General features: G+C 39.1%; 1 protein-coding gene across 2 annotated transcripts; it reads right to left on the bottom strand.

Annotated features, from left to right (window-relative positions):
- Nucleotides 1-1,896: 1,896 nt before the first annotated feature.
- FAM221A (family with sequence similarity 221 member A) lies at nucleotides 1,897-15,742 on the bottom strand. Of its 2 annotated transcripts, none has more exons than XM_015649370.3 (7): nucleotides 15,655-15,742; nucleotides 13,410-13,583; nucleotides 12,756-12,946; nucleotides 10,493-10,699; nucleotides 9,480-9,590; nucleotides 8,728-8,816; nucleotides 1,897-7,061 (listed from the first exon to the last, which is right to left on the bottom strand). In XM_015649370.3, exons 1-7 carry the CDS (start codon nucleotides 15,666-15,668, stop codon nucleotides 6,999-7,001), a joined length of 849 nt encoding a protein of 282 aa, XP_015504856.1. In that variant the 5' UTR covers nucleotides 15,669-15,742; the 3' UTR covers nucleotides 1,897-6,998. The 2 variants fall into 2 exon arrangements, with proteins under 2 accessions (XP_015504856.1, XP_015504848.1); XM_015649362.2 differs by lacking the exon at nucleotides 15,655-15,742 and adding an exon at nucleotides 15,152-15,260.
- Nucleotides 15,743-16,343: the final 601 nt, after the last annotated feature.

Raw genomic sequence — 16,343 nt, 5'->3', positions numbered from 1 at the left:
TCAATAAAACAGCTCCTACCTATTCGCTGTTGATCTCTTGCTGTATCAACATCTGTCTTCAGAAAAACAGCCACCATAAATTTGGAAATGAAGGAAATTAGGAATTTGGAGATTAGGGAAAAAAAAAACTCTCAAGAATGCCACTATGAAAATATAAGCATACATCAAACTGGTATTTGTGGAATGTAATACAGATCTTATCTTTACACTTTCCTGCAAGTATCCCAACAGAATTATGACGAAAAAAAGTAATGCATTTGATGTCTTATCTCTCATTAAAATATATGCTAATGCTTCAAAAACATAATCCTCTAAAAACAATAGATCAAAGTAAATTTTGTGACTTGAAAAACACCAACACGTTACACAGCAGCCTCACATGGCTTTTCTCTTAATGTGTTGCTACAGCATTTTATTGACAGTGACATCTTAATACACATGACAAAGGAACAGGCCAGTCACAAAATAAACATGCAGGGTTTGTTTTCTTCCTTTCCCAAGAAGAATGTAGAAAGTCATTTACCTACATACACAAAAAGTTCAGACACACCTTTTAATTACTTTGCAATAGGCAAAACCACCAATAGCTCACACACAAAACCAAAAGCTGACATCATCCTTTCTATGCTTCTCATAGAACTTGCCTTCTCAGGAGTTCAGCACATTCATTACAGGTGTTTAAAAGATCTTTCTCACTTCTTGAGATGGAGCAAAGAACCACTTCTCTTAAAAAAAGCATTGCACTCCTGTTAGAGGAAGTCCATAATGTATACTGGACGAAGAAAGAGAATTCACCTTTCAAGGTATATTACTTTCTTGTAGTATTTCCTGAATTGTTAAATTCCATCATTTTACTGAAGTGTGAAGTGCAGCAAGACTTGCTCACACAAAAGAAGCATTTTCTTTAGGAGATCCAACAGTCCTTAAAGAGAACTTAAGAGAATATAACCCACAACATATTTGAAGATGAAGCAAGTGCCTTAAAACGTGGTTGCATAGAATTAAAGCTTTTACATCCAGGTAAAAGACAAACTCCATACATACATACTCAAATTACTTACCTTTCTAAAGGCAGGTTTGACAGAAACATCATTAGTCCAAGGACAAGTTTCAGTCAACACACAACTTGTTTTCAAGAAGTCATTACATCTCCTGACATTCAAAGTGTGGAGAGAGCATACAAGTTATCACCTATCATTTTTTCATAGATGCTTGATGGCTTATAAAAGCCAAAAATTATATCAAAACAGTCTCACTGCTGTTGAGACAAGTAATGCCCCACCTTAAGCTTTCAGTCTTAGGTGAATTTGCAAGCCTGGTCTCATGTTCTTCCAAGAATTAATGAATTGGATCAGGACAGGTAATGTACCTGAGAGAAATAGTTTGCAGTGAACATTTTTAACAGTTTAATTACCAGTTAAAAGTATGCAGATCTTACTTTTCAATCCTTCCTCACAAATACTAACGTGTACATGGTATCCATTCTTTCTCTCCTTAATCAAAGGAGACAGCAGCTCTGGGGTACCCCTCATTCCCTTTACATGAAAGACTTGGGGTTTGGGTTGGCTGAGAGAAGCATCTTTTCTTCACTTATAATTTAGTATCTGAACCCTTGTAAAACAAGGTTAGTTCCAGAAATATGGCTTTTGGTAGACAACATTCTACTTGTAATTCAAAGGAAAAGATCCAGAGTTCAGAGCTGGAAAGAAAACACCTGTGCAGCTGAATGTTTTGATAACCTTAGAACCATACTCCTACACTCTGTACCTTAAGATATTAAATAAAACACTCTGACTGTGTCTCAATGCCAGAATAAGAACCCAAAGGAGAATTACCTATGATTATTAAATCTAAAAACTGCTTTATTAGAAGTTATTCCATAAACAGAATGAGCAATGTTTGATCCACCTCCCCACATTCCTTCTGGTGACACAGCAAGCAGCATTGCCTCCTCCAGCTGGCTCAAATCTGCACAGATTCTGACCAATATGCACACACCAATTAGCCAGCAGACCAAAGAGGAAAGGCAACCTGTGGTACTCCTTCTGGATTTTCCCCTCTCCCTGCTGCAACCCTTACATTAAAGAAAACTATTCATTGTTTGGGTATTTTTACTTTTTCTCACTCCCCCCTTCCAATATCCTCCTGCTCATCAAAATTGATGTTTTTAGGGCAGGAGATACAACCCCAGTGGGACTCCAACTGACTCCTATATTATTCTTCAACACCAAATATTTTAGCCCTCAATTTATTTATTTTTTGGCCTACCAAATATTCCTGAAAGCACAGGTACAAACTTATTTGTGCAACAGATTCTCACTCATCATGTATTCATTTGATGAACAATTCTTTTTGATATTACAGAAAAGAATAACTGATAGTAGTCTGAAGGGGAACAACAGTACTTGAAATTAGTCTGTTCTTGAAATCTTTGTACTTGAAATTAGCAGTCTGAATTAGATTATTTTTCTTTTTCCAAAATGAAATGCTGTATTTTGCCCATACTTCTACAGAAACTTTCTAGGAGAGAGAGGATAAGATTAAACACCTCAGTTAGAATCAAATAGTTTTGAAAGTGCTCAGCTGGTTTGTAACAGGATACTCTGCCTAGAATGGGGTAAACCAACTTGAACAACGCCCTATTTGCAAAGCTATCTGTGCTGCTTTTGGTGTTGAATAATGCTGAAAGCAGACTGACTCATCAGCTCCAAAATTAAACATCCTGAGAGTGAGGTGAGGATGTAGCTGGCCTGGTAAAGTGCGTGATAAAAGAAGGAAAAAGTGATACTGCTGATAACTTGTCTAAAGCTGCTGAACTGACACAGCTGGCCTGCAGACGTCTGAGTGAGCAGTCCCAATCTTTAATGGCAGGGTCTTCTGACATCCCCCTTCTTGGGGTGTCTGTGGAGATATTCCCTTGGCTTGGGGGTGCCCCTCAAGGTTATTCCTCAAGGCTGAGAAAAAGAGATTTGCCTACAATCTTTGGTAGGAGTCAGTGACATCAATCTCTACTTGATTTTGGTTCTGAATTGGTTTTGTTAGCTTTCCCATAATTGCTTTAATATTGCTTAAAGACAGAGAATTAGCCTGTACCAATAGTTGTAGCTTCTACCTGTGGAGTAAATAATTCTGATTAAAATATTTTAGTCTGATTAAACTATTTTAGTCTAATCATAATCATAACAAATTAAATATTTTATATAAATATATTTGGTTTGCCATCCTTAATTCTTCAGGACAAAATTGTACAAAGGCTCAATTACACTTGGATAATCCTTTAGACGTAAACTGTTGATTAAGTCTGGGGCTAAGATTGGATCCAGCCACACGTAGACTCCACTCTGAGGAGTTCAGAAAGCAAGGGGGTTCTCTCTGCAGCACATGACTCAACTAATAAGCTTTGTGTGAGGCTCCCATTCTGTCTGTGACACAGCATCACACAGGTGACAAGTTAATGGCTGAGCCTGGGAGGTAACCAAAGGAGCCCATGGGGTCAGTGCCCTGCCGTGCCAGACAGGTACAGTGAATGTGAAATCAGAGCTAAAAACACTGTAAAGCAAGTAATGATTCCTTCTGCCGGAAGAGAGATGCTAAAGGTTCCAAAGCAGGTATAGGCTTATAGACAAAAATAGTATATTTAGTTCAAAAAAAACCTCCATAACAGGTACACCTGTGCGAGGTCTTTTAGACTGGAAAACCTTTGTTGTTTTTTTTTCAATTATATTTGTGCTAAGAACAAATACTATCACTACTTGCAGAGTTGTCTCTTTTCTTAGGCCACATGGCTATGAACTGCTAGAGAGGCTGGGGGACGAAGAGTCACGAGACGTGCCAGCCGTTTAATATGCACAGCGTGCTGCAAAGGCACTGACAACCTGACAAAGGAGCTGCACGGATGCCATTACTGGCTGTGAATTCACACATGGCATTCCCCTCGCTCGCGAACCCGAGGCGGACAGACGTGGTTTATAGTTAGTATCAGAAACACACAGAACAGGGAGGAGCTCCTGGCGCTCCACTTGGGATCACTGACCAGAGCCCACGATCGTAAACAGCCAAGGAACATCTCAGCCTCTCCACAGGATGATCAAAACTAGCAAAGAAAATGCTGTTGTACACTCTAGGAACGTTATAGTGTTGGCAAAATACTGATTTGAAAGCCAGCTATTTTAAAAATAAGTCATGCTTAAGCACTGCCCAGGGCCTATACAATTAGGCTTGAACAGCTCAGAATGCTCATGTGCATGAGAACAAAGCCTTTTCCCTGGTTCCTTGGATTAGGGTCAGAAACAGTTCATGCTTCCAGCTGAATGACAGATACACACCCACCCAATAAATCACACAGATGAATTGGTAACTTATCTGTCCCATGATATTTTGTTCAAAGTTCATGGCTGCTCTCAAAAAAACAAACCAGCAGCAAATACCTGTTAAACTGAGATCTTTATTTAACAGACCCTGCTAATGGCACACATACTAGCATTCACTCTCTGCTTTTATAATTTAAAAAAAATAAAATACTCTTTTCTAGCAGATGTATAAAGAAATTTTTCAGTAGAATTGGAGGTTGCAATATTGATCCTGCAAACCGATCACTGGGTTTTTAGGATAAATTCAAATTCCGTTTAAGATATTGTATCATTGTCCAGTTTTCACAGCCAACAGTGTTATGAGATGTATTGTATATGGCTTTTTTTGTATTTATCTATTGGTATAGATACCAATAACATTTCAGAAAAAAAGGTAGTATGCAAATACTAAATATACAAAAATACTAATATGCAAAAATATGCCTTCTAGCAAGGAAGGCAAGTTTCTTTTCCTTGGACATCATCAACGTGAGTGAAAGCAGTCAGAACTCCTAAGCAGTATTTAATGCCATTGATATTTTTATCATCCAACCTGTTTTCCAACTAAAAAAGAAATATCAGTAAATAAATGTAGTAACTTTTTTATATCCTTAGAGTGGAAACAGTAAATAAGTTAAAGTACAGAATATTTTTTAAATTACTTTAATAAAACCAGTTTGCGATAATCAAAGTATAGTTTAGTAGGACTGAATTTGGCAGAGCTAGCATTTAAAGTAGACAAATAATATCAACTCAAAATGTGAAACAATACATTATATCCTAAAGGGTATGTTCTCAGTATCAAAAGGAACACAAAATAAAAGTTTTTTTAACTGTTAGAACTTCTCTCTTTAACAATATTTTGCTGTGAGAAATCTTACTTCTGCAACACACACACAGATTTCCAGAACTTCATTCCTCCATGGGCATAGTAACAGGGATAAGCAGGAAACCAGAGTAAACTTACACTAATAAGCTTGTAACAATCTCTTTGAAAAATAGGAAATTTTTTTTCTGTATTTTTTTACTATTCTTCATGAATGTTATTTGTATTTGTTTCTTGATATTACACTGTGAAAACCCCATTTATTTTCAAGCCCAAGCAGAGGATGTGTAGAATGGATTGCTTGCCAGGGCCAGAAGAGGGAGCTCAAATTAGGACTTTCGCTTGTTAGGCTAAAGCAGCATGTAACTGTAGAACTGCACAGTACAGGTACTTTCAAAACATTAATTAGACACCTTGATGTATCATGCAATCAAATTTAAGTAACGGATTATCCTCTCTGATTGGCACCCGTAGAAATGGCAATATAAGTCAGAGTTAAAGGTAAAAAGCTCTCTTAAAACTGAGCCTTCACACCACAGGTGATATCTGAACAAAAATCAAGTTGCCCTGCAGTAAATGCCCTCAGACTCACCTCTTCTCCTTTTCCCATCAGGCACGTGGAAGCATTTTTTCCAATGGGAAACAAAGCTTTGTAGGCTTCTTGCAGTTCTTGCTGTAAAGTCTCTGTACACACACCTCCTGTAAAGCCTCCAGCCCAAGAGACACCTTCAGGTATTTGTAAGAACAAACTGACTTTCACCTCTCGGTTCTCAAAGCAGAATCAGTTAACTCAGACTCTGATTTTGCTTCCTAAGCTGTACTCTCTGCCAGTTATTCTGTACCAAGTTCTTGCTGTGCTGCTTGGCAGAATTAAATCACCACACATGCACTCAATTTTATATTTTCCTGTCCACTACCTTTAAATGCAACATATATTGCCACAGCTCTGAATATGGACAAAGAATACAAAAGCACATCTCCCTGAGGTGATTCAGGCTGTGTTCAGACATGAGGAATCTCTTGGATAAATAAGTTTGTACCAAACAGCATGCGATTATTGCTTTATATGCTATAAATAACATCAATTTCCACTTAAAGTTTTCAGAAGTTTAGTGTAATAATTGTTATGGACAGTAACAGACAAACAGAATTGGGAGAATAGTACCACCAGAGAAATCTGGGATAAAGTACACAAGCAAGATCCCTTCAAGTAGCTCATAAGCGTGGAAATGGGTTTGCAAGTGTATAAAATGTCTTATTAAAAAAAAAAAAAAAAATTATATGATGGGAAAAACAGAGCCTACAGAAGTGTGAGAGAAGAAGGGTATAATTGAATTTTATGTCAAGGTGATGAAATCAACAGAAAGAGAAAAAATATTTAAAAAAAAATATTAAAATGTCAATATTAACAGAAAAAACTTCACCACATAAAATCCATAATCAAGATGAGTTTAAAGGACTCCACAAATAAAGAAAATGTAACATAAAAGTCTAAAAATAAGACATATCTTTTCTTTGTCCTCCTACAACCTAATATTTAAATACAAGGTTATTCTCTCAGACCTTAAACACTCAGAGCTGCAGCTCTCTAAATATACTTCTTCATTCTCAAAGTAATATCTTTGTAACAGTTCTGGAGATTAGAAACACACTGATTAAGGAACCAATTTTATTTCAATGAGATAATTAAAAATTAATTTCATCAAAGGAACAAAACAATAAATGAATGAATGAATAAATACAGGTATGTGGGTAGGCTCAGAGAAAAATATTCAATGCAATAATGAGCAATGTGCCAAATAATAAATATTTATTCATTAATGTCATGGCTTCTTTGACGGCACTGGATTCCTCTCTCCCCTTTTAGCAGCTTTCTCCATTTTCAGCTGTAACAAAAGAAGACACCAGCAGTGGTTCAAACATTGATTAGCACATCGGCTAACAACACAATATTAAACTTCTACATCCAGTCACAAATTTACCTGGGTGATGCATGCAGTGGAGAAAGGTACACAACATTATTATTCCACCCCAGCAAGACAAAGGAGCACTTCCATAGCACTGCAGCTCCTCCCCTGTTGAAACCAGGCTGCCTTATCTCTGATAATGGCAATCTAGGTATTTAAGTACTCCTCAAGGCCAGTGTGCCTCACAAATGCTCTCGTGTTTATCTCGGTGTCAATGAAAGGTGGAGCAGTTTTATTGCAGATGGCTCACAGAGCCAGTTGGATGAACCAGCAGACATAAAACCACACAGGAATGGTGCTGAACCTCCTCCCTGCTGACCCACAAGGCCATGACTTCCTCCTGTAAGATTTTTTCCTCTTGCAGCGTGCTAAAACTTACCAACACACACACATTTCACTCTGTCATTTTGTAGTAAGACTATTAATCCAAACAAATGTATCTGTAGTTTTTAGAAGCTACAATTTTTCTCAAGTACTGTTACACTTGTGAATGAAATCATATTTACAACAAAAGGGATGCAGAGACTTTTGCATCCCATCTAACACATATGCTGCTATTAAAAATGTAAGAAAAAAAGAATTTACATGTTTTTTCCTGTCATAAAATAGTATTAAAAGGAAACAAGACTCATTGGAATCTCTGCAAATGAACACACTGCTAAGTAAATATTGTTGGTCTACACAAAAATGTATTTTAAAACACTTTTCCCCCTTTGGAGGTTTGAGGTTTTTATCTAAAATGCTTACTAACTTTTGCAAAGAAAATAAAATCTTGGGGGGAGGAGAAGAAATAGAGAAATTTGAATTTGATATTTTCTCTGAACCAATGTAATATTTGTAACATCTGTCTATATTTTGTGATGATTTTCAAAACAAAGAAAATTATTTTGAATTTCACAAAGCTAGAACAGCTTTCTCCCTAACAAACATCTTGTTTCAAGCCAGCAAGCAAAATAGTGAAACAGTTTAGATTTTAAAAGTATGTAACATTGCCTTACAAAAGAATTCATAAACAGTTGAGACATACTTCAGCTGAGATGGTGGAGCTAAGGGACTAATGTGAGGAAATAATAGGTATTTGAACATGGGAATAACCTATAACACGGGGTATTTAAATTAAAGACAGTGTGGTAGAGAAGGCACCTCTAAGTGAGTGATACAGGTTATCTAATAAAGACCAAATTTAGCCAAACTTACACAGAGTCATTAAAAAAAAAAAAAATAGAAAATATTATAAGTGTAGTAGCAAACACACAGTCCTAAATGTCACAAGGGAGTTTCTGTGACTCTGCATTGTTGTTTCTTTTTGCCACAGAGTAAAATGTTTCGGTTTTCTGTAATAGAGAGTTACCTCAATTAAAACCTGCCTGATTAAGGTAAATGCCATCCCACACACGACTGACCACCGAAATCCCATAGTAGCTCATAACTGTATTTTAAAATTTATGTTAAGAAGCTAGCTTTCTCAGGAATTGATAAGGAATTATATAATGCATTTACATGCCATTTAAATCATACATGTATGGGTTTTAAACATCCTCTTGTGAAACTGTATTTAAATTAAGCAATAAATGTAGTAACTTGCCCGTTCTTGATAGCGTTTTTCAAAGTAAGCCATGTCATCGGCTTCTGATTGTTTTCCATGAGAAACTTGCCCTGTGCCTCTTGAACTACCTGAAAAACAAAACACAAGCAAAAAAGAAAACCCCTTTTTTATTAATGATACCTGCTATTCTATTAGTTATATTTTACATTTGGCAAAACCCATTTAAAATGGCACCTCACCTTTACAGGCAAGTACAAAACCCAGCATTTGTGACCAAAGAGAAACCTTTTTAGTCTAGGCTTGCACCTAAATTGTCTTAAAGAAGTTCAAGACTTACAGTAACTGCTAAATGTTTTGCACTAAATAAGGGACATAAAATAAGTGTAAGTGATCCATAATCCCATTTAGAAAAAGCTTTCTGGCAGAAGGCAGTTTCACAGGACTCTGCTGAATATGCACAACCCATTCAGATATGACCAGTTTCTAGGAGAAATGAAGAATTTTAAAAACTGATCCAATGAATACATGACACCATTGATGGGCAACACTAAGAAACACTAAGAAAAAAACTAATTTAAGGTAAAAAAAAATATTGCAAGCAAAACCAGCAAGCACTTAGTGTTTGTGCATTTAGTGTCAAAGATGTGAATTACATGAATGTTATACTAACCACACAGCAAGGCTTCAATACTCATTTTAATGTCTTGAGCATCCTTCAATTCATTAATAAAATCAATTAATTTTGTATAAAATTCTTTTTGTATAACAATATTATCCTACTTATACATCACCTGCTATTTGTGGCATGGTTTGAATGGAACTCGAAGGCCCCTGAAATGCTTTTAGAAATGGATGATCCATGCTAGTAATGGGGGCTTCTAAAAGTTCAGCAGAAGGAACACCTGTCAGAAAAAAAGTTGAATGAAAACAATAATTAACTCCAGAAGATACAGTCCTAATACATACCCTGAGGTCAAAACAAGGTTACAGATTCATATCTACAACTCTCAGCACAGACCCCATAAACTGGAGTTAACAAAAGCATTACAAGGATGGCTTCAAAAGGATTGAAAAGCTTTGTTTCTTCAATTACCACAGAAATGTTGTAGTTTCTAAACTTCAGAAAAATCCAGGAATCCAGATCAGAATTTAAAAAATAAATTATGGGTGTGTGTCAATAATAGATTAAAAAAAAATAATAACGATTATAAAATTTTAAATACCTTTTTTTCATTGAAAAATTAAATTATTATTATAATAAATAAATAAAAGTAAAAATAATATATAAAACAATATAGATGAAACATGTGCATTATTAAATTACACAAAATCAAGGAGCAGAAAAATTATCACGACCAACTGACGTATCCATTAAAAAGGTCTACCAATTACCTCTTTTTTTTATTCTGAACAGCTATTAACCTTTGAGTTTGGAAACAAAAATGTTGTAAATATATAACCAAGAAATACCTGTGCAGTACTAGGCTAAAGGACTAACATAAACAGAACATGGAAGTACCAGGTTACAGGAAGTATTAGAACTTACAGGTTCTCTCTAAAGGATATGCTGCATTTCAAGCAGAAGCAACTGGGTTGAATGCCAGAATTGTTGAAAAAGAGTTTTTTATCAGCTCACTACAGGGAGCAGGACAATGTGGTCCCTTAACACCTGAGGACAGATGCAAAGGAACAGTCTTTCTGCAGCTCTACTCCTATTCATCCAATTTGCCTTCCAACTTTGAAACTCCACTTTTCAAAACTTAGGTGAAGAATTAAAAGTTCATCTCAGGTCAGCTGCACATACCTATTCCACTGTCATCAAGCCTCATGTAGCCTTCTGCTAGCGAACTAAAACCAGTCAGTCCTCCCATGGCAGCGTAAGGAACATCCTGCCCCACGGGCTTTCCTTGGGCTAAGCGCTCCTCTTTCGTTTCCACAACAGTTTCGTGAGCATATGCTGGCTGCCCACATGCACAGGTAAAGCAGCTATGAAAGCCTGAACACTTGGAACCTGAGAAACAAATAAATGAGTGAGATGGTGGTGGGATTTAAACATCCAGGTCCATGAAAAGGCTGTATAAAAGAGAAAGGACCACTCTTGGGATTAGAGCATTAGTCAGAGGATCTTACTGAGCCAAGTTCCAAGTACCTCTGAGGATGGAGATTCCACCTTTCTGAGCAGCCTGGACCAATGCTGGATCAGAAATTTCAGATATCTGACTGTATTTCTTATGTTGCAACTTGTGTTCATTGCCTTTAACAAGATGCCCTTCCATCCACTTACAACGAATAAAAAGAAAAGATGTTCTGACACTGGGTAAAGCTGACAACCTGCCATCATTTTGGCATCATTCCCTTCAAAGGTGCTTAGCAGGGCTATATCAGTGTTGCAGGGCTAAGAAACTTAATATCATAATTTATTACACAAATTATAATTTAAGTGTCTTTTAAAATGAGCAAAATTTTCTCAGTAGCAAATAGAGACTGTGGAATCAACAAAATGGGTTCTATACAGGAGCATCATTAGACTGACTTTCAGGGTTTTTTTAAGCTTACACTGCCACAGGATGTAATTGAAATAGTTATACAAATGTTATATGACATTCAGAAAGAATTAAGTGACCTGTCTGCCCTACCTACATCTAAAACTGTCATCAAAACCCCTCTAGAGCAATGATGTGACCAAGAAATTGAGGAAGTTATGTTCCAAATGTTTCATTATACAAATTACCCTGCTTCCAGCTCACAGTTCGTTTTGTAGAGTGCCATGAAAGATTTCTTTAAGTCTTTTGTAATATGTTGATCCCATTTCTTGATAATGTTAAAGGCTTTTTCATATTATTTTGGGCGCTCCTCAGTAACAGAACTCTGTGTTTGGACACAGAATACAGTATATGCAATATATACAGAGCAAAAAGCAGTTACGTTTTTCAGTAATAACTTATCTGTCACATTAGATTTATCAACACTGGAGAAGACTAATACCATTACATTAAAACAACAAGTCCAAAATAGAAGCAATTCTTGTAACTTCACTTTGAAATCTGTAAAGTCCTCAGAAGTGTCTGCTATTTTTTGAGAAACGCTAAGCAAAAAGCATTATATATATTAATATTGGAAACAGCCTGTTCTATGCATTCAGCCTGAATTATCCAGATAAACAACTTACGATTTTCACATTACTTAGTGCAAATTCTGAAAGGCTGTCATATAGATATTTTTGGTTTATTCTGTGGGATAACAGCTGGGGGTTTTTGTTGTTGTTGTTGTTGTTCACTGGGTTTTTTGTTTACTTTTTTTTCTGTACAAAATAGAGACATTCCATGAATGAAATTTAATAACAGTACAGAACTCCAGCAAAAAGAAAATCTTCATCTTACATAATTTGAGGTTTCAAACTAAAACATCTTCATGCATTATTTATTTCCTGTGGTTAATAATTGCTGTTGTTTCATAACATTAACCTCAAACAACTGTAGCAAGCTTCCTCTTAATCCATTCTTTAAGATCTTGCTGAAACTCCATTCCCATTTGAACTTCTGGACCACAATCTCTATGGTCATGAGCCACTTTGTTAGAGTGGTAGCAATAGAAATATTTGGGAACAGTATACTACTTCCTGCTGAGTTGAGAAAAGACATAAAAATAAAGTAATGTTATAGTCAACAAGGCAACAGAGGAATGGAGATCAACACTTCTCTGCCTCAAACTACCAAGTTCAGGTAGAAAAGGCATGTGCATGAAGCTGGAAGTGACAAACTGCAAACAGAGTGCTTTCTTACTGCCTATCTCCAGGTATCTGTCTTCATAAGCACCTGATCACCTATCTGAAGCATTTGGAGATTTAAACTCTTTACGAGACCTGGGGAAACGAAGGATGTTGTTCTAAACCCTCCTGTGCAAAAGGTGATGTCTTCCTTCCCACTTCTCATCCTTCCTCAAGGATGAAAACACACATTGGTGACTAGAGCAGCACACACCCAATACCCTGGGCAGAGCACAGCCCCCTCACACGCTGCTCCTGTTGAGTTTCCTGGCAGAGTGCTGCGAGCCCAGCAGTAACTTACAGGAGTTGCAGGGAAACCCGGGTGCTGGGCTGTGCTGGTCAGCCAAGTGCTTGCAGCGGCAGCGGATGGGCTGGGTGCCGTTCAGGGGGACAAAGTGGTAGGACTGGCACTGACAACCCTTCACTCTGCAAGGCACACAGATAGGGCGCTCTTTGGGAAGCACCTCATAGTCTGTTTTGTGTTGTTTATACCTAAAACAGGAAAAACAATAACTTTTATTACTTTAGTATTAGCATTTATCAGAAAACTAATTGAAAGGCTTATCATTTACCTCATAAATTTTACTTTGAAGTAGCTTTAATTGTATTATTTACTCTTAATTGTTATTTTGCAATTAAATATGTAATAGCAGGTGGTTTTGCATCTATTCATTACGTAAATATCACATATCCTTATGTCTCGTTTTGAGAGCACTACCAGAATCAATCTGATCTAAGTTAACTCATGCCTTGCAGCTGAATTTATTGAGACTACAAAATCATTTTGGTCTCAAAAATATATTGACATTTGAATTTACAAACAGTTCTTACTATTTAAAATGTAATTTTCTCAACCCTTAAATCTTAAATAAACTTGCTTATGTGCTTCTGGGAATATTTCACATTTTTCTGATTTTTAAAAATACCAGAGGGTAAAAGAAGGGAAGGTACCCACCGGTGAGTGCAAAAGCACAGTGTCTCTGGTCCCACAAGCTTACAGTCCATGCCAGCTGGTGATCTCCAGCTCACATACAACCTGTTCTGTAGCCGAGCTGGTAATACTTTTCTTTTGTACTCCTCATATTCCTCTGGCGTAAAGAGCTTTCCTCCATCATCATCACCTACAATTCTGCATGCGTGGCATAAAAAAAGCCATAAGAAAATGAAGGCAATAAAAGTAGGTTTCTGCAGATTTCTTTTTTTCAAATAATATATAACAGAACTTTTCCTGTAAATGCAAAACAAATCTTGTATTTCATATTGCTCTTCTAATAATTTAACAGAACTATAGCTGATTTTTAGAGAATATGGTTTGAATAATGCTCTTTTAAAAAATTTGCTCTGATGGACTGGAAACCAGTTTTAAGAAAGAAGAAAAAAATTAATACAGCAAACTACCAGGGGTTCTTTTGGAAAAAAAAAAGTCATGAGCATCAAGGGTCAGCTAACCAGTCAGCTCTGCCTCAGACTTCTTGACTGACCTCTGGCAAGTCACTTCACCCATCTACACCCAAGTGTACTGCAAATTTGTATCAGGAGATTAATCTTAGTCTAGTCCGAGTATTCATCTGCAAGCAGGTAACCCCACTGCCATCAAAGTAACAAACAACACATCCAAGTTGCCTTCTGATTTGCAAGAAGGCTATGCTAGTTTCTGTAGCTGAAGTTGGTGGAAGCTGTATCCCTCAGTCCGGACAGGCCCATTTGTTTAAGCAATCACTGTGCTCAAGTTCAAGGTCATTGAGTAGCTGTAACTCTGGAGCAGCATCCAAATTCTGCATTTATGGAAACAACTAAGGACAATTAAAAAAATATGGAAAATACAATTGAGACTTAACTGCAGCACTTACCTGTGCTGAAAGTGATTTCATTAATGTCTGTAAATATTTCAGTTATTCTTTATTGCTTATGCTAAAACATGCTGAAAGAGTGACTCTGTCAAATATTCTGTGGATTTGTGCACTGCCAGCACTGTACAGCAGCAGAATAACATGCCAACACAACGCTATCACTTGCATGTCAACCCAGCCAACACCCACTGAATCACTGCACATCTTACGTAAGGAACACCACTGTGCCTTTCTCTAGTGTTTTACTCAAGGTTTTCCTAAACTAAATTAAGATCTCATCTCAGCACAACGACTGGGTGTATATTCAGCCTTTCGAGAGGACCGCTGACGAGATTAGTGAAGACACGCAGCAGTGTAGGGGATTTATACAATGCAAAACTTGGAACTCGTGATGCACAGAAGTCCGTGTGCTCTGAAAGAGCAGTACGGCTGGCAGATTATCAAATAATGGTCTGGATTGGGCGGGACCTTAAAGACCACCTAATTCCAGCGCCCCTGCCGTGGGCAGGAATGCCACTGGTAGAGCAGATGGCCTCCCACAGCACATCTCCGCTGCCGGGCGGGCCGGGATGCGAGGGACGATGCGTGACTCCGCCGCTGACAGCCAAGCATTGCAACGCGTCCTCACCAGGGCGCTCCAGCCACGGCACCTCCCCCCGCGCCAGGGAGCGGCGGGCGCTGCGTGTGGCTCAGCACAGACCCCGAAGCGGCCAATTTAGCAGGGCCGGAGGCGAGCACCCCTCCCGAAGGGATGCCGGGCCGCGGGCCGGCTACAGGGGCTGCGACACGGCTGGAAACGCCCGTCCCCCGCCCCAGCGACCCCGGCGCGCCGCCGCTGCGCGCTCACCGCCGGTACTCCGCGTACTCCTGCAGGGCCCGCGCGTCCGCCCGCAGCCGCTCCATGCCCGCGGCAGCGCGCTGCCGGCCGGCCGGGCCCCGGCGCCGCCCGCGCACGGAGAGCGCAGGCGGGAGGCTCCGGGAGGCTGCGGCAGGCTGCGGGAGGCAGGCGGGGCAGAGGCGGGGGACAGCGGGGACAGGCGGGGGAACGGGCGGCTCCGGGAGGTGTGCGCGGCGGCCGGGGCACGGCCAGCCCCGCGCCGGGCGCTGTCCCGGCCGCTCGTTACCGGGCGACGAGTCACACACCGGGGCGAGGCTTTATTCTAGTCTTTACTGTTCCCGGGTTTATTCTAGCTTGAGCAAAGCAGCGAACTAGGTGGTAGCCCACAAAAGGCTGAGTCATCAGAACTTTGCGCTATTTATTACATTTTACGAAGGCATCGGCGTTCGTTGGCTACAAATTGCATAATTTTTCTACTATTTAGTATTCAGCCCCCTTTTTGCTAGTCATACCTCTCACTTGTCATGCCAATTAGTACACAGGTACGGTTCTGCCCATTTGAGCCTGGGGTCTGTTTTGAGTACGTGGTCTTGATGGCCCACAGAAAAGGAATTACCTTTTCCCCCAGTTACTGCTCAGTTCTGCTGGCTTCAGTCATGGTGGCTCTCATCCAAACAGTCCATTCATCTTGGAATTGTCTTCTCTTTTCCTTAAAACAAAAAATTAACCAACCATACAATGCAATTCTCAGTGCAATTGTTCAACCATAACTGTCCAGCTGTGGCTACTGATTAACAACTAAAAAAAATTGCAAAGTTTGACTCAGATCTTGAGGGGCTCGATATCAAGGACAGGGCACGTGTGGTGTGCGTACGCTGTGGGAAGGCAGTCACCCCCTGTGCCCCTTGGGATGGACACGCTCCCAGCAGCAGTGCCAGGGCATGACCACACACACACACCCACAAGTGCCACCCAGAAGGGCTCCCACGGTCTTGGGTGCCACCAGCCACACAACACAGCACCCAAGACCTTCCAGTGCCTGCTCTGTACCCACATTGCCTTCTGCTGCTGCTGCTGCTTCGACCACCACTTTTCTGGTGGATAGGTGAGGGATATTTTTGGTTGGTCACTGACTCCCTTTACGAAATAAAATATATGTTCCATTAGAAAATACTTTTTGCTCATAGTTCAGGACTACAGG

Source organism: Parus major, chromosome 2 (assembly GCF_001522545.3).
Source record: "Parus major isolate Abel chromosome 2, Parus_major1.1, whole genome shotgun sequence".
Taxonomy (NCBI): Eukaryota; Metazoa; Chordata; class Aves; order Passeriformes; family Paridae; genus Parus; species Parus major.
The sequence above is the reverse complement of the archived record's forward strand: the minus strand, read 5'-3'. Positions and strand labels throughout refer to the sequence as shown.